This window comes from Halichoerus grypus, chromosome 4 (assembly GCF_964656455.1).
Source record: "Halichoerus grypus chromosome 4, mHalGry1.hap1.1, whole genome shotgun sequence".
In the NCBI taxonomy this organism is placed as follows: domain Eukaryota; kingdom Metazoa; phylum Chordata; class Mammalia; order Carnivora; family Phocidae; genus Halichoerus; species Halichoerus grypus.
The window spans coordinates 173,145,424-173,168,922 of record NC_135715.1 but is presented as its reverse complement, the minus strand read 5'-3'; the positions used below and the strand labels follow the sequence as shown (position 1 = coordinate 173,168,922).

The following is a 23,499-nucleotide window of genomic DNA, read 5'->3' as shown; positions in this document are numbered from 1 at the left end:
GTGGACTTCGATTTCCTTGAGTATGAGTATGAATCTAGAAAGTCACTTAACTTCTCTAAAATCCTGTGTCTTTCAAAAGGGGGAGATAATGAAAGGCTTCACAGATGCGATGGCATTGGAACCAACTGCTGAAAGAACAGTTTTCCAGGCAGTGGATAGTGGGATTGATTCCTCCCTTTGCAGAGGAATGAGACATGCACAGGCCAGGAGGCATAAAACAACACCTGCTAAGGATCTCCCAATAGTTTGAAGTGTCGCTAGTTTGGAAGGAAGGAGGTGAGATTTAATTTGGAAGGCCAATCTAGGGAGATGTTCTAGAGGTGGGGGCTATCAATCAAAATGCCTGACATGCTCACAGTTGTAGAAAGTGGTTGGGGTTTTTGAATGTAGGTAGGTGAGGTCCAGAGCCCACGTCCAAGAAAGAATTCTTGAGAGGTCTTTGGTGCAAAAACGTGGATTTATTAAAAGCATAGGGACAGGACCTGTGGGCAGAAAGCTGCACTGGGATTGTGACAGGTGACTGATTATATATACTTTCAAGTTGGGAGGGGATTAGGGGTAGCATAAGTCTCTAAGGAATTTTGGAAGCAAGGTTTCCAGGACCTTGAGAGGGCTAGCTAGTGTTAGGAAAAGGTCATTTATTAGTGTTTAGTAAACCCTCAGTCCTGAGACCCTTCAGGTGTATATCGGTGCTTGGGGGATGATAGCAAACATGTATCTTGGGGGGGTAGAGATAAAGGAGGTTTCCAAAGGAATTTTTATATGTTAAAGTAGACTCACAGGATCATGGGGGGTTGGGCTAAGATTGCCTTTTGCCCCTAGCAAAGTATTAACACCAAGGGGTACCTGGGTGGTTCAGTCGGCTAAGGGTCTGCCTTCTACTCAGGTCATGATCCCAGGGTCCTGGGATCAAACCCCTCAGCGGACTCCCTGCTCAGTGGGGAGTCTGCTTCTCCCTCTGCCCCTCCCCCCGCTCATGCTCATGTGCTGTCTCTCTCTCTCTCTCTCTGAAATAAATAAAATCTTAAAAAAAAAAAAAAAGTATTAACATTGAGGCAGCTGAGTTCCTAGGGGAATATCACTCTGCCTGTTTCAAGGACTTGTTAATGGGCTGTTAAGTAGTAAGGAAATTTAATTTTTCTTTTGCCTTTGTTTCCCACATCACCCACCACCCCTTTTCAAAAGAAACTGCCCAGCTTTCTTTGAAGGAGGCAGGCCCAAGCCTAACCTTGCCCAGAAATAGCTGTTTTCTATACCAAATGGCTGACAAGCTGAGAGGTGATTGGACAAAGGGTCCTGCAATCTGCAAAATAGCTGCAAACCTCTGTCCAAACCGGGAAATCAAATCCAACCAGATACTCTCCCTCTTGAAAATGGACCCAGAAAAAGCAGAAACTAAAGCTGGAAAGATAAGGATGCCATGAGGAAGGAGGGGTCTCAAGGAAGCCAATGTTATAAATGCCCTGAAGCCATAGAGTCAGGCATTTTCAGAGTGTGCTCATAGAGCCTAGGAGGTTCTTCGTGATGAGGAGAACATGCAAAAGAAATGTAGATAAAATTAAATTTCCTTACGGTTTGCAGCCCATTGACAAATACTAGAGACAGGCAGTGACATTGCCCAAGGAACTCACAACTGCCTTTATGTTAATGCTTTGCTAGGTAAAAAGCAACCTTAGCTTGATGATAGCCAGACCTCTAAGATCCTGCAAGTCTTCTTTAACATATGAAAAATCCCTTTTAGAAACTTCCTTTGTCTTTACCCTTCCCCTCAACTTAAAAGTATATAGTCAATAGCTCCTCACAATCCCAGGGCAGCCCTGTCTGCCCACAGGTACTTTCCCCAGGGTTTAATAAAAACAGCATCTTGGGGTGCCTGGGTGGCTCAGTTGGTTAAGCATCTGCATTCAGGTCAGGTCGTGATCCCAGAGTCCTGGGATCAAGCCCCGTGTTGGGCTCCCTGCTTAGCGGGGAGTCTGCTTCTCCCTCTCCCTCTGTCTGCTGCTCGCCCTGCTTGTGCTCTCTCTGTCAAATAAATAAGTAAAATATTAAAAGAAAAAAAAAGAAATTAAAAAAAATCTTTTTTGGGGGGCAGGGGAGGAAGCAGGGGAGGGGCAGAGAGAGAGGAAGAGAATCTTAAGCAGGCTCCATGCCTAGCACAGAGCCCAACATGGGGCTTGATCTCACTACCCTGAGATCATGGCCTGAACTGAAATCAAGAGTCGGACACTTAACCGACTGAGCCACCCAGGCACCCCTAAAAACACCTTTTTGTCCCAAAAATATCTGAAGAACTCTTTCTTGACCATTCACTCCTGGCCCACATCACACCACTTCAAGCTTTCAAGTCCAAGGAGTTCTTTTAAAACTCCAATATTATTTTTTTAAAATTGTCTCTATAAAATGTAAGAGAGAATTAGTAGTAATTCACTATAGTGAAGGAAATTTGTATGTTTCATGTTGATGATAAAAAACCTCTCCAAAGGCCTGATATACAAGGGAAGCCATTTCAGATTTCTAAGTCAGTATGACTGTGATGTAGTTTTTGAACTTACATAGGTGAAGTCCGGAGCCGATGGCCAACAAAGAATTCTTGAGATGTCTTGGGTGCAAAAAAAGGTGATTTTATTAAAGCATCAGACAGGACCCTTGGGCAGAAAGAGCTGCTGCACCAGGGTTGTGAGGGGTGACAGATTATATACTTGGGAGTTGGGGGACATAAGGAAAAAGGAGGTTTTCAAAAGAACTTTGAGATGCTAAAGAAGACCTACAAGATATTGGAGGCCTTGCCATTGTCAAATTAAGGTTGTTTTTCCCTCTAGTAAAGCATTAATAGTAAGACAGTTGGGAGCTTCCTGGAGGAATGTTATACTCTGCCTATCACAAATCCTTGTCCATGGGCTGCAGGTTATGAGGAAATTTAATTTTATTACATTTCCTTCTACCTTTGTTTCCCACATCACTATGGATGGGTGGGTGATGTTAGGGCTCCAGGAAATTGAATCTATGGGTCTCTGGAAGTTAGGCTATGGATAAGAATACTTTTTTCTTGTAAATTACTAAGACAATTGTGAACTAAGGGAGACTCATGTCCTGTTAGACTGTGATCTCTATCAGTTAGCCATTTGTTTTTCCTTCCCTTAGCTTTAGGGCAGCCAGGAGTGCCCGAGGAATGCCACACACAACCCACCTGGAAGTGGGGGGGAGGGGAGGTTGTGGGGTGTCAGCTTGTGCTTTGTCCTCAGCTTGCCTTCTGCTCCCTCATCAATTGTAATAACCTTTGTTCAGACCCAAAGGCTGATTTATGGGCCACCACACATGCATTGTACATCTGCTTTGTGAATGACAAAAATTATCTTGTCCTTGAGTTATTGATCAACACTCCTATCCCTTTACAATAAAACTAGTGATACCTGCCCATATGCTAATCTATAATCTCAGTGAAAAAGGTACATAACCCTGTAAAAACTGTTCATTTTCCAGAGCACTTTCTTCCCTGTGAAGAGTGTGTTTCCCTGGCAGCTGTTCTAACCTGGGCTCGAATAAAACTCTTTCTTACTTTTAGAGATTCTGAAAGGTTTGTTCATTTTGTGTCAACCATATCAGTGTTTTTATCTTGTAGGTAGTTTCTATTTCTTTCTTTCTTTTTTTTTCCCCTCTCTCTCCTTTCTCTCTCTTCTCTCTCCCTCTCATGCACACCTCCTCCAGTACAGGTTTGTTTCCTGGGAGAAATAAAAGAGATTCTAGTACCTCTGCTTGTTTGCATCTCAGGGGGGTAGGGGGGAGGGCCAATGATGTTAACCACTAAGCTTTTGCAACACTGTAAAATGTAAGTCCTGGGTGGCCATCAAGAGCACAATGAAACTTTCAGGTCATCTAATCTTTAAAATTTAGAATCTTGTTTTATTGAATGAAAATCCTGAAGAATAAAGGTTTTATTCCCTTTTGGACTTTGAAGTGATATGAAGGTGTTGCTCAATGTCAATAGACAAGATGGCTTAGGAATAGCAGTATCGTCATAGTGGATCAGATATGGTTTACCCAGCTCAGAGTATCATGGCTGCAAAGCCATCAGAAAGCACAGTCCTCCTTGATGCTCACCATAAAGATTAGGTAACTATGAGCTAACAATGTTCATAGAGGGTACTAATTCTCTAGGTATTTGCTGACAGCAAAGATGAGATTTCTTTAGATCTCTTTGGTTAAGTCCTCCTGCCTCTAGTCTAGGTTTTTACATAACTTACTAGAGCCCGTGTGAAATGATTTCAGTTTCTTCCACTAGGTTGTGAGCCTAACTAGGCTGAAGGCCATGTCCACTTCATCTCAGTATCCCTTGGGTCCCACCCTCACCCCATCCTCCTCCATTCCACCAACGGCCACCATACCCTAGGGCCTTGGCCATCGGTTTCCCTAATCCCAGAAAAATGTGACAAATGTGGTTGCAACTTCCTCATGTAGGCTTAGGTAAATATGTGATCTGTGGAAAAGAGTCCACCTAAATGGAATCCCCATAAATTAGTGGTACGTGGAAAGAGTCAAGACATGAGGATCCATATTAAGATCTTTATACATATATAGGACAGCCATCATGCTCACCCTTTTTCTGCAAATGGTAGCATTCAAAGCAATTTTGGAGAAATTCAAAGACCATGTGAACAAAATTAATTTTATTTTATTTTTATTTTCTTTGTCTTCATTTCAATTGTTTACATTTCTGCAAAAGCACCAGAGAGCACCAAGGTTACTTTCAAAAATGCTGGGCAGAGTTTTGTTTTATGTGAAACTAATAATAGATTTTGTTGTTGTTGTTTTTAAAGGGGGTTCTTCTGAAAGTGGCGTTCACCATACTTCAAGCAAATGTCCCTGGCCTTCTGTGGGAGAGCACTACTGACCCATCTGGTTTGATTCACAGCAGTTCTTAACACAGCTTCTTCCTGAGACATGAACAAGAAATGGGCACCAGCTGTTCTTGTAAGGACCCAAACCTCCAAAATCTGCTTGATCTCTTGGGATTCGATTTCTTGACATGAGAAAGACACCCTCAGGAATAAATGTATAAAGAAAAAAAAAGTTCAGATTCTATTAATCTGGATTCATCTGGTATACACCCCCTAGTGGCCAGGAAGACACAATTTCACAGCACAGACAAGATACTGTTCCCTAAACTCCAGTGAGGTCCGAGTGAGTGAGGCTGTGAGGTCTTGCCAAACAACAGAAAGCTAACCCAGTGTTCTTTGTGCTTAGGGCTACTGATCCCTGTTGGGGGAAGTTTGCAATCCCTCCCTACACAGTCTTTAATATGTAGATTAGATTAAATATCACTACCCAATCCTGCCTTCACTACCAGGAAAAAAGTTATGCTACTAATTGTATTCAACTCTTCACTCTTCCTTTCTAAAAACCCTGAAACCACATGACATTACAGACTAATTGCAAAGTACATGAGCTGCTAATATCTATTTATAGCATATACATAGTATATGTAACTAGTATCTATGTATAAATTCTCTGTGTAACATTTGGTCCTAAATAAATAAATAAATAAATAAATAAAATTATATTAGCGGTTTGGGATCTGAATATATTTAAATAATTACCATGAAGCAGAGATTCTTTTATGCCTACCAAAATAGCCATGTTTCTCTTTTTGCTTAAATTAGCAGAACCCAAATATTTAACCTAGAATATAGCTGCCTAACCAAAAGACTACATTTCCCAGCCTCTGTTGCTTGTGAGGTCATGTGACAAAGGCCTAGCCAATGAAATACAGGACGTGTTGAGTGAGACTTCTGGGAAGTCTCCTTAAACAGGGAAGATGTGCACTTCCTCTGTTCTGCAAGAACCGTGGATGTGATGGCTGGAGATGTAGTCAGCACTGAGGTGTTGAGGATAAGGACAAAGAAGGCTATATCCTACTAATGGTAGGGGAATAAAGCCTGGGGTTTGGATGACTTCATCAGGTCCCCTGATGGTCTGCCTCTAGACTTCTTCTGTACAAGAAAGAAAGAAACTTCTATCTTGTTTAAACCACTGATATTTAGGACTTGAATTATATGCCACTAAACCAAAATCTAAGTGATACGCACAAATCTTTACATTCTGCTGCACTGTGGTAGCCCTGTCTCCTAAGTGTTTCTCTCCATCCTACTTATTATCTTTTTGGTGAACTTGGTCTCCCTTGAACCTCCTTTTTCTCCAGGTCACATTTAGTCACATCCTCCCCTGGGTTCCAGGCACCAGTAACATCTTCAAGCTCCAAAACTTACATACAACTGAGCTCCCTGTCCCAGATAAATGGTCATTTTAGGAGCGGGAATGAGAAGAATTCATCCGTGGATAGACTGTTTTGGCACAAATTGCTTTTCTGTTCCCTGCCCTCCTGGAACCGCCAAGATGGTAGAACAGAACAGTGTGGGCTAGTTTTCCAGAACTGAGAGGGATAGGGGTTTAATTTAAAGAAAGAATCTTCTGGAATTGGAAGACGATATATAGGCTCCTGGGACCAGAGAAGGACATAAGTTGTTGGACGTTTAGACAGTGGAAGTTTCTACTTCCTGGGTGGGGTCCTTGTTGGAGAGATTGCCTGAGATATTGTCAGATTCAAGCAACTCTACAATGCTGTAGGGAGAACAGTCCTCCAGACCTAGCTTGCTGCAGAGCCAGCCACAGAAGCCTTTCTCCATGTCCCGGGCAGCTTGCCACCATGCTCCCCAGGACCATGAGAGCTGGACCACTGCAGCATAGAGACCCAGGGAAGAGGCCATGGCCATGATGAGCACTGGATAGAAGAGAATGAGGCAGGGGCAACATGAGATCTTGTGCCAGAAGGTCCTCTCCTCGTTGTACACAAGGAAGATGTTGTACCAGGTGATAGTGCCATAGTAGAAAGAGACAACAAAAGAGAGGATAAAGACCACAGGCAGACAGACCAGCGTCCAGAGGACCACATGGGGCCCACGGTCTGCTCCCATTTGGCAGGCCTTTCTGTCTTCAGGGATTATCTCCCTTGATGATCCTTTAGGCTTGGTCAACTCTTGCAGCTCCTTCTCCGTCAGTGTGACATGGATGTCCACCATCTGGCCCTTTTTCTTCCCTCGTGTGATGGTCCCAGTTAATGTGACATAGCGGCTGTCCAAAGGCAAGTTCCATATCCCTGCAGGGCATCAAGGAGGTGATGTTAAGGTCAGAAGAGTGGACATTTTATCACAGTGTCATCACCTGAGCTGGAGGCTGAATACCACAGTTCCTGTTTTTATAGCACCTGGCACAGTCCCGGAGTCCATGACTCAGAGATGGAGTGGATGGATCTCCCTCAGGAAGCTGATTCCTGACATTATTAATCCCCCAGGGAACTCTTACTCCGCACATGTGGACTCTGAAAAAATTGCGAAGCAGGTTAACTTGCTTTTCAAGTTCTCTCTCCACTTTTCTGGACCTCAATCTCAACACGATCTCTGTAATATGGAGGGGTGTGAGGAACTTTGCCATAGACACCACTTTATAATCTTATTTCTAGTTTATAAGTGCATGAGTATCCATTAGTGTGTGTGAAGATTGTGCTGCGTGTGTATCCTACTGATGCGCAGTGCACACCCCTTCCCTGCTCATCCCTGTCTCTCTGCTTTCCATCTATTGCTGCATGGTGATGCTTAATCTGGACACTCAACGGCTTTGTTAGCAGCAACAGACGTTCTTATACATGCATCCTTATGCCCATTGGCATAAATTCCATGGGGTAGATACTGAGAATTTCTAGAACATAAGATATGCAGTTTGAATTTAATAAATATTGATAAATGTCCCTACAAAGCGGGTAAAACAGATTCCATTTCCACTTGAGGTATATTGACAGTACATCTATTTTCTCACATTGACGTTGTCATAATTTACCCAATTTTTGGCCAACCAACATGTAAAGGAATATTATAACTCACTGCTGTTGTTAATTTGCATGTTCCTGATTATTATAAAAGTCAACTATTAGCTTCTCTATCTTATGTGTATTAAATAATTAGCATAGTCTTAAAAATAACTAAATAATAAGCATAGTCTGCTTGTATTACTAATTTCTGTGTATAAATCAGTCTCTTCTATTACACTAGGAGTTCAGAAAGAACAGAGATCTCTTCCACATCACTGTGAAGAGAACACAGTCAATGCTTCATAAATACTGCCCATTTGTTGAATAAGACTGTAACACTGCAAAAAGAAATGTTATCAACAAGACGAAGTAGGTCAGTGAGCAAATCCCTGTCTGTCTTCTGGAGAATCCTCATTCCTTCCTGTGGCTTTAAGTAAGTGGCCCCAGAAACTTACCATCATCTGCAGGATAGTCTAGAAAATCATCCCCCTCCTCTTCTTTAGGCCGGTCTCCACCTTCAGATTCCCCGGGCTCCTCATCCAGTTTCTCATTTTCTGACCGGTATATGATGATAGATTCGGGGCGGGACTCTTTCCTCTTCTTTTTCCTGCGACCCATTGTGGATTCCCCATCCAGGGCCAAGGCAGCAGCCACAGCCTTCCTCAGAGAGCCCTGGTGGTGGGGGCTTGGGAGTTGGCCCTCGCTTTCTACTGGTGAGAGCTCTTCCATCCTGCTCCTCACGTCTAGTTATTCCTTGTGAAGAGTCTGACTTGCTTCGGCAAACTCACCATCCACACATCACAGAGCTTCTTCCTGGATGGGACTATGCAAAGATGTTCCATCACTGAGTTCCACAGGAAAGATAGGAAAGCAAAGCCATCAACGGAAAGGAAACAGGAGGACACCTGGGTGGCTCAGTCAGTTAAGCGGCTGCCTTCAGCTCAGGTCATGATCCCAGGATCCTGGGATCGAGCCCCACATCGGGCTCCTTGCTCAGCAGGGAGCCCGCTTCTCCCTCTCCTTCCGGCTCGTGCTCTCTCTCACTATCTCTGTCTCTCTCAAATAAACCAATAAAATATTTTTTAAAAAAAAGAAAGAAAGAAAGGAAATAGGATGAGATGGAAAGGGGTCTGGGAAATGATTCTCAACTTGGCCAAAGGCTTCTCCTCCCTTTACTTCTCATAATACTGTATTTTGGGAGTGCTGTGGAAATACTCTGACAAGGTTGGATTGTTGTGAATAAAATTTTATTTGTGTTGCAATAATATTTTTGTCATTTATGCAAACTTATAATATTATGCAAAACCCACCAGTTTAGCTGGGAGATATTGAGTATGAGGAAGTTGCGTGAGGAAGCTTTATAGATAAATGGGACTTAAGAACTATTCTCACTCCCATGAAACATGACAATTTGGATGGCTAGGGCCAGTACTCCAGGCATCTGGCTGTCAAGTCCTGCATTACAACCATACTCAGAAGGATGAATGAAACTTTCAGTAAGCTCCCCAAAGATGGCACAATGTCACCAATCATGTCTATCATGGTATTCTATGAATAACACGTCTCCTGGCTTCTTGTTAGCCCAAGATCCCAGAAAATTCCCGGGATCTGTCCTATCACATGTGGGGAGACCAGTGGAGAGGATGCACACTTTTCCACTCTTAAGATTCTCTCTCCTCTTTGTGTTCTCCAAGTGAAAAGAGGTGGGGAGAGAGGAGAGTCTACATAGCATCTTTTAAAGACATGATTGGCCTGTGTTTTGGGTGCATTGAACCATTAAGAGGAGAGAAATGCTTTCAGTGCTGCTACTGAGGAGAGGAAAATTAGCAAATACCCAGCTAGTCATATTTAGGCAGCTAGTTGCTCGGATACTTTCTATTTTTATTTTTTAAAAGATTTTATTTTTAAGTAATCTCTACATCCAAATGGGACTCAAACTCACAACCCTGAGATCAAGAGTCTAATGCTCCACCAGCAGAGCCTGCCAGGTACCCTGCTCATATGCTTTTTAAAACAACAACAACAACAAACAAAAACAAAAACTCAAAAGTATGTTATTATGGACAGTTTCAAACATACTAAATGGAGAACCTTTTTATTATGGAAAGAGGCAAACCTGTACAAAAGACAGAGAACAATTTTAAGGACCCCTCATTGTCCCTATTACCCAGTTTCAACAATAATCAAAATATTCATAGCCAATTTATTTAAAGGCAAATCTTAGACACCATTTCATCTATTTCAGTACGTACCTCTTCCATATAAGTAGTCTTAAAAAAAAAAAAGAGAGATAACCAGAGTATCATCATCACACCTCATTGTTTTTAAAACAATTCTTTAATATCATCAAATATCTGGTCAGTTCAAATTTCCCTGTTTGTTTAACAGTTTAAAGTCTATTTTCTGGAATTAGGATCTCAATAAGATCTATGCAATGCACACAGATCCTACCTATGCCTGTTTGTGTATGGTAGTGTTGTCCAATAGAATTTCTGCATTGTACCTCACATAATGCTAGTACAACTGAGGAAATGCTTTTTTGAAAAAAATTGAATTCTAACCAATTTTAAAATAGCCACATGTGGCTACTGACTACTCTATTGGACAGGTCTATATGCTCTCCCTCCAAATATTTTCCTTCCAGTTTCTTTGTTAAACAAAGTTGGTTATTTACCTTGCAGATTCACACAGCCTAGATTTTACTGACTGCATTCCCATAGGGTGTTCCTCGGAACCATGTATTTCCTGTAAATTGGTAGCTAAATAGGCTTGATTGGATTCATGTTGGAATGTTTTGGGTTGGTTGTTTTGGCCAGACAATGTTATAGAGGGTGTTCTGTACTTCCATCTGAAGACACCTAATGGCAACTGGGCCATTTTTTTGTGAAATTAGTAGCCATTGATAATCACTGGCTAGATTCATTAATTCATTAGGAGTTGCAAAATGGTGATATTCCAATTCTCTCATTTCTTCTTCATTTATTAGCCAGAATACTCTCATGCACTTTTAACAAACCCAGTTTTAAACTTGGTAGAGGAGGCAAGTGGCCCTGTTATTATCCATTATTATTGGAAACAATACTGGAAAAATATCTTTCTGTAATGACTGCAGTGACAGCTTCTATTAATATGAAAAATTTCTGAACTATTTACCTAATACATTCCCCATTCACAAATAACTGTATTTACAATTGCGCATCGCTAGATTCTACTCACAACCCTGCCACCCCAGGATCCTGGAGACTGGCCACTCTCCAGTGACTCCAGGTTGCCAGCTTTCTGTTACTTTTATTCTCAATTTCCAATTCCTCATTGTCTTTCAGTGGTCTCTGAGTATTTCCTTTCTTTCAATCCCACATGCATACTCTTTGATTTCTCCGTATCCCCAATAGTGAGGCTTCTCCTCTCATTTGTCTTAAATGGTCCTAATGTCCAGTGGGCTGGCCCAAGCAAGGGGGCAAAAATAAAAAAAACAAAAAATCTAACAAGGCTCTAAATGCCACTCAATTTGAAGCAAATCTCATGTCTTAAAATTATGCATCTTTGATATTATCATGTGACAGGGCCGACTCTATCATATTTCTTCAAATGCCAAAACACATTTTTCCCCCTCATCTCAGTGTTTCTAAAATTTGGATGCAACTTAAGACCAACGGAATGACTTTTCACCCCAAAGGCTGGGCTACCTTCTCAGCAAGTAGCTCTGCTCCACTACCCTTTGCCCAAGTTCTTCTTTGTCTTCTGTAGTTGTTAATTTTCTTATATGCCTCTCCACTGGATTGCAGGTACTTAGTCTCAATCACCTTTGTGTCCTGGGCACACAGACTGGAATAAAGAAGGTGTTGACTGACAGAAGTGAGTATGTCCACAGGTAGAACTGGAAGGCTATAGGAAGTCCTCACAGCCTGACTTTGCTTGGGGAGGGGAGGCTGTTTGAACAGAAGGAGCATCATTATCTTCACAATCTTATGTATGGAACTTGCTGGACTCTAAGAGCCTTTAGGTGATGTGTCTAAGAACAGAAAGATCCAGAGCATAAAGGCTTCCCAAGATAAACTGATTCAGGATACAAGGAACTCAACGATTAGAAAGATTTGAGGGATCTGAAGAGAAGCCAGAATATGGAACTCAACCATTAGAATACTGAGTTTGCCTTAATGAGTGTTTAAGTTTGCCTTAAGGGTGTCTATAAGCTCAAACAGTACTCTCCTACCAAAGTAGCCGCAGGGCAGAAGAGTAGCCATCCGGGCAGAAAGGACTGGAAGGACAGGCTGTGTGTGGCTCTCCCTAAGGTTTGAGGTTTGTTGTTAAAAACGTATGTGAATCTTGAATTATACTTTCTCAAAGTCTGTATTTAATATAAAAATGTTTTCCCTGGTGCAAATCCTCTAGTAAAAATGATACTTGGTAACTCATACCAAGATAATTCTATGATGCAGGTGACCTCTGAATGTACCACTTTATATCTACTCTAAGGTTACAAACACCCGAGCTTGAGAGTGTGAAAATAAACCAAAGAGATTTCATTTAAAATAGAGTCAGGAAACCCTGGCAGGGGAGCTCTCAGGCATCTACCACTCCTTGCAGCCTGCACAACTAGCAGAAAGAGAAAGTTAAGAATTATCTTGACAATTACCTTTTTTTTTAAGTTTTATTTATTTAAGTAATCTCTACATCCATCAGGGCCTGAACTCACAACCCCAACATCAAGAGTCTCATGCTCTACCAATTGAGCCAGCCAGGTACCCCTCTTGAAAATTATCTTAAGGCCATTTTTCACATAGGAGTTTCATCGCCTGCTTTTATGAAAAGAAAGGATGAGTCTTCCCTGCCCCAGCAACAATGCACTAACCACTGCTTGCAGCCAATGTGAACCAGCCACAGCCTCGAACTCTTTGTTCTACAATGAACTTTTGTTCAAAACAACCTTCTCCAATTTCTTCCCAAAACTTAATAAAAGCTGATCTTCCCTTTGTCTCTTTGGACTTATCTATGGTTCATCATGCATGCATGGAGTAATAATCACTGTTAATGGGCTTTTGCAAACAGAATAATCTGTGGTGTTCTAACTCTTCAGTTTTGGGTGGCCACAATGGGACAGACCGATGTTAGATAATAGGAAGAGTTTCTGGAGCCCTAGGACAGAACACAGAAAATAGGAGTCAAGAGAAGCACTGGCGTCTCTTGGGGATGTAAAGACAAACATGACTATATTGTCAGCTGATGGGGTGGTGGGAGGAACGATTCTATCTGTAAGCAAGGATGGAGATGACCCTTGGAAACCCCATTAAAATCCTTTAGAGGAAGTATTAAGTATAAAGAGTTGGTGAGCTCCTGGTAATTCACCATAGGGGTCTATTCCCTGCTTCTGGGCACAGCTATTTTTAGACAGGTACACAGCCAGTGTCTACTTACAAAATAGGTAACTGTCCCTGATTCACCTCAAAACATGATTTGAGGGGCTCCTGGGTGGCTCAGAGCCCCAATTTGGGTGTAGAGCTTACTTACAAAACAAAAACCAAACAACAACAACAATAAAACCCCCACGATTTGAGAGTACAAAATGGCCCGACAAACTTAAAGTTGGTTTGTTCAGTAGCTATGGTAAAAGATAGCCATCAGAACCAGTTTTGAACCTGTTCAATTGATCAACAACTTCCCTCAATGGAGATGTTTTGGAAACCAGCCCATTAGAGTCCATTTCTCATTTCTAAAAGTCAATCAGGTCAGTAAATTTGCCTGTCAGAAGCCAGGGGCTTCCACTGATGAGTGGGCATTCAAAAGCATATTCACACAGACAGTTGTTGATCAAACAGGTTTAAAACTGCTTCTGGTGACTACTTGTTATGGCTTTAGAACAGTCTTTTCCTAAATTTGTGGGAACTTTTTTATTCTATTTGCCATGAGGCTGAAATAAGATCAGCTGTGTCTCAGGACAAGGTGTAGTAGTTATCTATTGTCCTGTAACAAATTACCCCAAATTTAGAGGTCTAAAAAAATAACCAAGAATTATCCTACACAGTTCTGTGTCAGTAATCTGGGAGTGTCTCAGCTGGGTGGGCAGTAGTCTTCTTAGTCTGCTTCCCACCTACAGCATTTGGGGGTCCAAAGGCCTTTTTTCTTTTGGACAGTCTCTGAACTCTTTAGGTATTCTGTCAATATAATTCTCTTAAAAACTTTGTGGCTCTCCTGTGAATAATTTTTCTGGGTCAGAAAATGTGAGAGTGCCTTAGTTGGATGTTCTGTCTCAAGGTCCCTGAAGATGGCAGGGCAGCACTCATCTGAAGGCTTGGATGGGATCAGAGGATCTGCTTCCAAGATGGCACATTTGCATGGTGCTGACTCAGTTCCTCCCTCTGCAGGCCTCTCTGTGGGCTGTTTGAGTATCCTCACAACAGTGTCTGGTTTCCCTCAGAGTGAGCGATCTGGGAGCAGATATTTTCCTTGACCACTTCAACTGTACTTCTTTTTTTAAGGTTATTTATTTATTTTTTGAGTAATGTCTACACCCAACGTGGGGCCCAAACTCACAACCCCAAGATCAAGAGTCATGTGCTCTTCTGACTGAGCCAGCCAGGTGCCCCTTAACTGTACTCTTAATCCTTTATCTTCCTCATCCTTGATTTCCTCCCTTTCTAATAGCTCCAACTTCTCCCCTTTGCTGATTCCTTTTTGCCTGCAAATAAACCCAGAAGACCCTAGGTGGAAAACTAGCTTTACTTGCCACTTATTCTATCCGATGTCCTGTTTCTCTCTTTGTTTCATAACTAAGCTTCTCTATAAAATAGTATACATCCAGTCATTATCAGTTCATCCTCTCAATGTCCTGTTCCCTTAACCATCTTTTTCTCCCTTCTCCCAAACCCCTTTCTAACACACACACACAAACACACCCCACATGCACACTGGTAAGTCACGTGGAAAGATAAGGAATAGGCCAGGAAATGAGCATTTATCAAGTCTTATGTGCCAGGCTGTAAGCTAAATTTTTTATACGTTACCTCATTTGCACATCTCAACAAGCCCACTGTTAAATAAAGAAGTGACAGAACCTGGATTTAAGCCTAAATTGCATAACTTCAAAAGCCCAGAATTTTCCCTCCAAGATTAGCGGTGGCTGCAGTAGACAGCTGATGGGTTTTTGTTTTGTGTGGGTTTTTTTTTGGCTGTGGGCTTGGTTTTGTTATTGTTTGTTTGTTTGGTTTTGGTTTTTGCTGTTTCAACCTCATTCCTCTTTCCTTTGGTGACAGAGCCACTCTTTTCTGTGTGGAATAATACAGCCTTGAAAGTCACCAGTGTGACCACAGTGACGATTTTACCATTCTTATTCTCCTTATTCATACCAGAGCCCTAATTCTGCTTATTTCCAGGTCTTTCTTGAACCTTCCCTTACCTCCTTTGACTTTCTACCTTCATTCTCTTGCTACCTCTCAAATCCTCCTTTTGCCTCCTTTATTCCCTTGTCTGTCCCCTCCACCCATAATAGCCAGCACTTTTGAGACTCAATTCTCAACTGATTGCCCTCTATTCTCAATAGTACATTCTCTTCCTCCTTTTGAAATATGCAGCGTTCCTGCCTACCTCTGCAGGACACCTCTATGCCAAGAACGCCCAAATACAGATGTCAAGAATTAATGTACCATCCAGACGGATTTCCAGCAGCCTAGTGGATATTCTCCACCTAAATATCTCATCATTTCTGGCTATGCATGTTCAAACCAAACTCATCATCTTTATTTCTAGCTGACTTAACCTCTTAGTGTTACCAAGAGGACAGGGAAAGGGGGAAGGGAAAGGAGAAAGGGATGGAGAAGGAAACCCTATAACATTTATTTTGTGCCTATTCTCATAAAAGATAACATTTGCTGACTATATCATTTGTTAGTCTCTGTGTTAATTGCTTATACATGGTTTTCCCATTTCATTACATTCTAATACTTTTTTGGACAATACTAGGTGCCAAATACTGTACAGTCGTCCTAGGCACAGCAATCTTAAGAAACAAATAGTATCGGGGCACCTGGGTGGCTCAGTCATTAAACATCTGCCTTTGGCTCAGATCATGATCCCAGGGTCTTGGGATCGAGCCCCGCATCAGGCTCCCTGCTCGGCGGGAAGCCTGCTTCTCCCTCTCCCACTCCTCCTGTTTGTGTTCCCTCTCTCGTTGTCTCTCTCTGTCAAATAAATAAAATTGTAAAAAGAAACAAACAGTATCTTACAAATGAGGACATTTGGACTTAAAATTAGTAACAACTAAAACTTATTGGATGGTTACTATGTGTCAGGTGCTGTTCTAAGTGCTTTACAGTAATCATATTGTTTAATTGTCTCAGCAAACCCATGTAGTAGGTACTATTATTATTACCATCTAGAGGAGCATTTTGCTCAAGGTTACGTAGCAGTGGGGCTGGGACTTACACCCAGGTTTGCTCATTTCAAAGCCCATGTTCTATTCATGGTGCCACGCTGTGTGTCAGCATTTACCCAAGATTCTATACTTAAACCCTTAGAGTTGTCTTCAATGAATCCATTTCCCATGTTAGGGATATATTCCTATGTTCCTAATAGTAATCAATTTCTAAGTCCTGCCACTCATTCCCATGAAATCTCTTCATTAAATGTCTTCACTTGAATTTCTACTACCCCCATATGCCTCTCATACTACTTCCTCCAAGCTGGCTTCTCACCTTCCATTTCAGAATTCTTCCTCAACCATGTTAAATGGTGATTAACAAAATAAAACATCACTGTTATGTTGTCCAGTAATCATCACTATCTTGCCATGACTGACTAAACTCTATCTAAAAGGGTCTGTCTGGAGTTGAGGCTCTCCCCATTCATGCTCCTGCTAGGGTTCAGGAGCAAGTTTTCCCCTTCCCCAGAACATGACTAGTCAACACATATGAAGATGGTGATGGAACCAACATAAGTATATGTGTTGACTAGTTACGTTGGTTCCATCACCATCTTCACTCTTCTCCACCTGTTTCAAGCCTGGCCCAAGACAGACTCACTCATTCGTGTCCCCTTCTGTGACTACTCCGGCCCACCCGTCTGTCCCCACCCCAGTCCTATTGCTGCAGAAGAGTGGGGAGAATGGAATGAGTGTTCAAGTATAAAATGCCTATGATGGATTGATACTTCATAAATATTACTTTCCAATCCCTTTCTTTTGCCTTCTTCTACTCTGTATTTCAGTAGCATTTGTCATCTGTACTACGCTCTCTCAGTGCTTAATTATGCAGCATTTCACATCATCTGGTATTGAGTATGAATGGCTTCATTATTTTTCATTCATCTTCCCAGGGAGATTATACAATTTTAGAAATCAGGACCTGTCTTATTCTTCTTCACCTCCAATGGAAAGACCCTATGGCTAGACATGTAGCAGACACTCAATATGTCCTTGTTGACCTGATAGGACAGAGGGGCAGGGAGAGTGCCTAATCAGAAATAGGATATAAATGGGGGCACCTAGGTGGCTCAGTCGCTTGAGCATCTGACTCTTGATTTCAGCTCAGGTTGTGATCTCAGGGTCGTGAGATAGAGTTGCTGTTGGGCTCCTGGCTCAGCGTGGAGTCTGCTTGTTCCTCTCCCTCTGCCCCTCCCCCGGCTCGTGCGCACTCTCTCTCTCAAATAAATAAAATCTTAAAAAAAAAAAAAGGAAATAGGATATAACTGTTAAGAAAGGAAGGCTTAATTATCTTCCCCATTTTCGTGCACTTTATTATGCTGTTAATATCTGATCTGAGAAGCAGGTTCTGAACATTTCTCCTTCCTTTTAGATTCCATAAAAGAGAGAGTAAAACAAATTTCCCCCGTTTCCAAGGCTTTAATCAGTAGAGTTAAGAGAAGAGAGAGGACTTCGCTCTTCCCTCTGGAAGTTAGGCCTCGCCCACCCCCCACTTCTGCTGCCCTCTGAAAATTATTAACAAACGTGATACAGCAGCACACTAACTGCAATTAATCACTAACTCCAAGTTCTTGGTCATCCTAGGGGGAAAAATAGGTTTTATTTATTTTTTTTTTTTTTAAAGATTTTATTTATTTATTTGACAGAGAGAGACACAGCGAGAGAGGGAACACAAGCAGGGGGAGTGGGAGAGGGAGAAGCAGGCTTCCTGCGGAGCAGGGACCCCGATGCGGGGCTCGATCCCAGGACCCTGGGACCATGACCTGAGCCGAAGGCAGACGCTTAACGACTGAGCCCACCCAGGCGCCCCGAAAAATAGGTTCTAAAGAACATGCTTAGACTCTTATGCATAAAATAACTGGTTTTAAGCCACTCTTGAAGGAAATTCTCCAGATAATTCTTAAAATTCATCCACCCCTTTTTCCCACCTCTATTGCTACCATTCTTATCTAAGAGGCCTTTCTTTCTTTCTTTCTTTTCTTTCTTTCTTTCTTTCCCTTTCTTCTTTATCTCTCTCTCTCTTTTTTAAAGATTTTATTGGCCCTGAGACCATGACCTGAGCCGAAACCAAGAGTGGACGCTTAACCAGCTGAGCCACCCAGACACCCCAAGGTCATCCTTTCTTATGTGTGGTTCTAAAAAAATGCTCCTTGTCTTCTGGCTTCTACTCCTGCTGTCTTCCAATCAATTCTCCACTCAGCAGTAAGAAAGATCTTTTGAAAACATAAATAAACTCATGCCGTTTTCTGCTTAAAACCTCCAGTGACTTCTCATTGGTATAAAACAAAATCCAAACTTTTTCATGTGGCCCAAGGACCTACCTGACGTGGCCCCTCTCCATCCTGCCATGCTATACAATATACCACCTCCTTCATATATACCTCCTATGCTACAATCACACTGGCTGCCTACACATTCCTCAGGAGCACTAAATGTTTTCCCACTTGAGGCCTTAAATACTGTCTGCCTTGCCTGGTCTCCACTCCAATCTCGCTCTGTCACATGGCCATCACCTTGGTATTTCCCAAGGCTCTGTTCATTTGTCAGCTCCTCCAAAGCTTTCCTGACACCAAACCTAAAATAGGCTCCCTGCCCTGCCTTTCATGAATATCACAACAGCCTGTTTCCTGTACAAGACTTATCAACATCTGTAATTAAGTTCTATTTCTTTTTTCTTTAAGATTTTATTTATTTATTTGAGTGAGCAAGCAAGAGAGCACAAGCAGGGGGAGGAGCAGAGGGAGAGGGAGAAGCAGACTCCCTGCCCAGCAGGGAGCCCAACATGGGGGCTCGATCCGAGAACCCCAGGACCATGACCCGAGCTGAAGGCAGATGCTTCACCAATGGAGCCACCCAGGTGTCCCAAGTTCTATTTCTTATTTTGCTTCTGTATTTTCTATCTCCTCTACTCGACTGTAAGGTCTAGGAAATGGTACCATATAAGTAAGCCAACACACAGATGTTCAATAAACAAATTTTTAAGTAACTGGATTAATGATTTGGGTTGGGGGGGGAGTTTGAACTGGTAGCAATTAAAGATTAGCCTGATTTTGTCGAAGACTGAGACTGAAGAAAAGTTTAATAAAGAGACATTATGGGGTGCCTGGCTGGCTCAGTGGATGGAGTGTGTGACTCTTAATCTCAGGGCTGTAAGTTCAAGCCCCACATTGGGTGTAGAGATTACTTAAAACAATTTTTTTTTAATCTTAAAAAAAAGAGAGAGACATTAAAAAGTTCCTCTATGCTTAATAAACCCTGTTATGGTATAATTGTATCTATTTTCTCCTCCAACAATGGAGGGTTCCGCTGGTCACATGACTTCCTTCCTAAAGATAATATTTCCCAGCATCCTTTGCATCAGGTGTGATCATATGGCGCCCTGTGCCATTGATTTAAGAACAATCAGGGGTTTGGGTTTTTTTGTTTTGTTTTTTGTTTTTTTTTAATTCCCCACTCCCTCCAGAGTTGTTGTTGTTTTTTTTTTAAGATTTTATTTATTTATTCATGAGAGACACACAGAGAGAGAGGCAGGGGCAGAGGGAGAAGCAGGCTTCCCAAGGAGCAGGGAGCCCAATGCAGGACTCGATCCCAGGACCCTGGGATCACGACCAGAGCCGAAGGCAGACGCCCAACCATCTGAGCCACCCAGGTGCCCCAGAGTTGTTTTTTGTACCTTTACCCTTATGGTCACATCTCCCTCTTCCAAAGAACCTGAATTGGGGCCAGAAGGGTAGAGTATGATCATTTTCAAGTTAACTTACTACTATTACTATTACACAGTGAACTGTGCCTTGCTCCCACCTTACTGCTCTTTCAATTCTCTCATCTCTGTCTCTGTCACCCAAAGGGCCACATATCACCTGTCTGAGGTGGCCATAGTCTTCCAACAGCATTGTGGTTTACCACCACGAGATGCCCTACGCCAGCTAGGAAATAAAATGCTTACCATTTTTACCACCGAAAATCACCATTAGCCCCTCTCAGGAAGAGAGTCTCACCAGTGTAAAGGTGGAAGGGAATTTGGCTCAGGCTGATGTCAGTGATTGGAGCAATGATGGAACAGCAATTTAAAACTCCCAACCTCTAGCCAGTTGCTGTGAATTGGTTATGAGTTAGACTGCATCCTGTTCCTTCATGGTCCTGTAAGCAGCATCTCTCTTGTCACTGCTCAACCTACCTGTCCTGAAAGGCTCTCACATTGAGGCTGGTTCATCATCTAGAAGCATCTGGCTTGCCTACAGAGGAAACAGTTCCTGGTAGTGAGGGTGGTGGGTTACAAGGAACTTGAGCATCTCCATATTCTTAAGAGCTGTAAAATTGGATCTTCACTCTCTGATCTTTTGATTGTTTATAGGGAATAGGGGTGGCCCTATTCCCACTCCCGTCATACCTACATGCTAGAATAAAAACTCTACAAAGGCAAGGACAGGGGCGCCTGGGTGACTCAGTCAGTTCAGCATCTGCCTTCAGCTCAGGTCATGATCGCAGGGGCCTGGGATGGAGCTCCGCGTTGGGCTCCCTGCTCCACAGTCTGCTTCTCCGTTTCTCTCTCTCTCTGCCTCTCCCCTGTTCATGCTCGCACGCGCGCACTCTCTCTCTTGAATAAATAAATAAAATCTTAAAAAAAAAAAGGCAAGGACAGCTAACTGTACTGTCCACTGTACTGTATCCTCCACGCCTTGAACAGTACCTGGCATGTGGTGTGGATTGGTTATGTGAGCTGGTTCAGTTCCGAACTGCTCTTACTTCAAGGTGGGGGTGTGGGGGGTGGCTACATGCCTCATTGACATTCTTCTAGCACCAAGATTCAGTGAGGCTGAATGTTGAGAATCTCACAGGCCCCTGTCAGTATGAGCCAGCAGCTGTTTTGAGGCAGGAAGAAAATGAAGTTACCAGGCAGATGGGGTGGGGGAGGGGTGGGAAGCTGGGTGAGCAGCAAGAGCATCCCAGAAGATGAAGGGAGTCTGTGCTAACAGAGTATGACAGAGTGGGAGTGTGGAAGGATCATGGCCCAGGAGATGCCTTTTTCCCTGGGACAAAGGGGGCAGTGATGCAGAGTGCAGGGTAGCATTTGATTCGGCCAAAGGAACATCAATGTAGCGTGGCATGGATGCCTCCTGAAGTGATGACTCAACCAGGAACCAGAATTAAAATCTAGAAACAAGGAGCCTCTGTTGCTGTACCTCTAGGCCTTTTGGGGTTAGCAGACTTTCAAACCCTGACTGAGGCGAGAGAGGCGGGGCAAACAGCACATGCCTTTTCATTTTAACAGATCTCTCAAAGAGACCCCAACATCTATCTGAATCACAGACTCTCTCTGGACTATGAGAAAGAGCCTTGCTGACTGTTCAGACTGCAACTTCCTTGCAGCCAAGGAATGGCTCCTTGTCATCCTCAGCAGGCAAAACCGGCTTAAAGCCAGTCCAGTCACCTTTTCACTGGAGGACTGCAGAATCCCTCAGTCCCCTCAGCTGCCATACAAAGGCTACAGTAGAACCAGGCCCACACTAACCCACCCCGGCAGAGCTCTGTGAATCCATAGGTCTAGACCAGATCACAACCACATTAAATTTTATCTTTGATAAAGGTATCTTTAAAAGAAACTTAGAGTGTTCTTTGCTCTCAAGAAAGAAAGCATGGAATTTTCTGGAATAAGAAAGCCCTTAGAACTCAGTCACTATTTCTCATCCTGTTAAAAAAAATACTTTGTCACTGGACTCAAAGCTCTATCTAGCAAATGGGAAGCAGAAGGTGGAAGAGATGTCTTCCTTTCTTTAATGAGTATAGATTGGAATCTGTCATCAACAAAAATAGAAGGGCAAGTTTTCTTTCCTTTTTTTTTTTTTTTTTTAGAGAGAGAAAAAAGCACAGGAGGGTGGGGGGCGGTTAGGGGGAGAGGGAGAGAAAGAACCACAAGCAGGCTCCGTGCCCACAACCCTGAGATCATGACCTGAGCCGAAATAAAGAGTCAGATGCTTAACCGATTAAGCCACCCAGGTGCCCCAAGGCAAGTATTTCTTAAAGGAGGTCAGAGAAGGGTAAGGTGATGGAATATCAGAGAGGAGGTGATGTCTGATTCCACTTTTAACAAGACCCATTTCTAATTCACTTTGTGAATAACTAGCTGGTGGGTGGGCCCAAGAAAAGAATGAAGGCATTTATTTGCTTTTACATCATTTTAATACCTTGTAGGGGAAAATACAGTACTCTGACAGCAGACAGAAATAGCATCTTCCCTGGATTAAGACCACAGCACCACCCACATTCCCTAGATCTGCCAAATTCTTAAGCCAAGTCTCCCTAGGCCAGTCCAGGTGTAAGCTCTCTCTGGTGGGTTGACAGTATGAAGCTAGATGAACAATACCGAGGAGAATCTGAATAATAACTCACTGCTACTGGGCATCAAACTGCGGATGAGAAATCCCGCCCTCCCCCCCCCCCCCAGAATGCTTGCTTCCCTGCATAAGGAATGAACTAGAAGATAGGATCTCACACACCTACATTAGCCTTCTTGCAGGAAACACACACCCTTGGATTCATCAGTTTATGCAGCCCGGTTGAAATGGATTAGATCTTAAATCTGGTAAAGGTTACCTCTTCCCTTCATTCCTGGGTGGGGAAAGGGAGATGAGGTGGAAGTGGGCTCGAGTTTATTTTTAAAATCATTTATTATCTTGGTTCTGTGGATAACTGCAACTGCATCCCCCCCCCACCCTACCCCCCCCCACACACACACCTCAGCGCGCAGCGTCCCTTCCAGGGGCGGAAAGGATCTGGAGGCCAGATTCCCCCTCAGCTAAGCCTGCCCCTTTCCTTCCCAGCCAGAGGCGCACCGCAACTGCAGCCAGCGCATCTCCCGACGTCCGAGGCGGCGGGCGGGCGCAGCACGGCTCCCGAGCGCAGCCTCTCTTTCCCCAGATGCCCTGGAGAATTCATCTTAATTAACCATGAGAGCTTATAGCACTGAGGATTTTTGGAAATCGAGCACGCGCCCGCTTTTTGTCTGCTTCCCTTCCTCCGGTCCCCACAATGGCCTCGAAATTTAAAAACAAAAACAAAACCCCAACGAACAAGGGATCTCACCTACACATGCCGGGGACAAAGTCTGGCAGAGGACCCAGACCGAGCCAAGCAGCCGCCGCCGGGGAGCAGCCGTCTGCTGGGAGGATGGGGACCTGCCGCGGCGGGAGGGCGGGGCGACAGGGCGAGGCGGGGCGGGGCGACGGGA

At 43.2% G+C, this 23,499-nt stretch overlaps 1 protein-coding gene and 1 long non-coding RNA gene across 6 annotated transcripts; one reads left to right on the top strand and one right to left on the bottom strand.

The window, feature by feature from the left end:
• The first annotated feature begins 26 nt into the window (after positions 1 to 26).
• On the top strand, positions 27 to 5,067 carry LOC118531350 (uncharacterized). Its single transcript, XR_004915134.1, has 2 exons — positions 27 to 276; positions 4,815 to 5,067. It is a non-coding gene; the product is annotated as an uncharacterized LOC118531350 (long non-coding RNA).
• TMEM169 (transmembrane protein 169) lies at positions 4,663 to 23,466 on the bottom strand. Of its 5 annotated transcripts, XM_036085318.2 has the most exons (4): positions 23,355 to 23,447; positions 22,769 to 22,880; positions 8,314 to 8,681; positions 4,663 to 7,150 (listed from the first exon to the last, which is right to left on the bottom strand). In XM_036085318.2, the coding sequence occupies exons 3-4, from the start codon at positions 8,585 to 8,587 to the stop codon at positions 6,528 to 6,530; spliced, it is 897 nt and encodes a 298-aa protein (XP_035941211.1). In that variant the 5' UTR covers positions 8,588 to 8,681; positions 22,769 to 22,880; positions 23,355 to 23,447; the 3' UTR covers positions 4,663 to 6,527. The 5 variants fall into 5 exon arrangements, with proteins under 5 accessions (XP_035941211.1, XP_035941206.1, XP_035941207.1 ...); XM_036085313.2 differs by lacking the exon at positions 22,769 to 22,880 and having other exon boundaries at positions 8,314 to 8,702; positions 23,355 to 23,466; XM_036085314.2 differs by lacking the exon at positions 22,769 to 22,880 and having other exon boundaries at positions 23,355 to 23,460.
• Between the last annotated feature and the right edge of the window lie 33 nt (positions 23,467 to 23,499).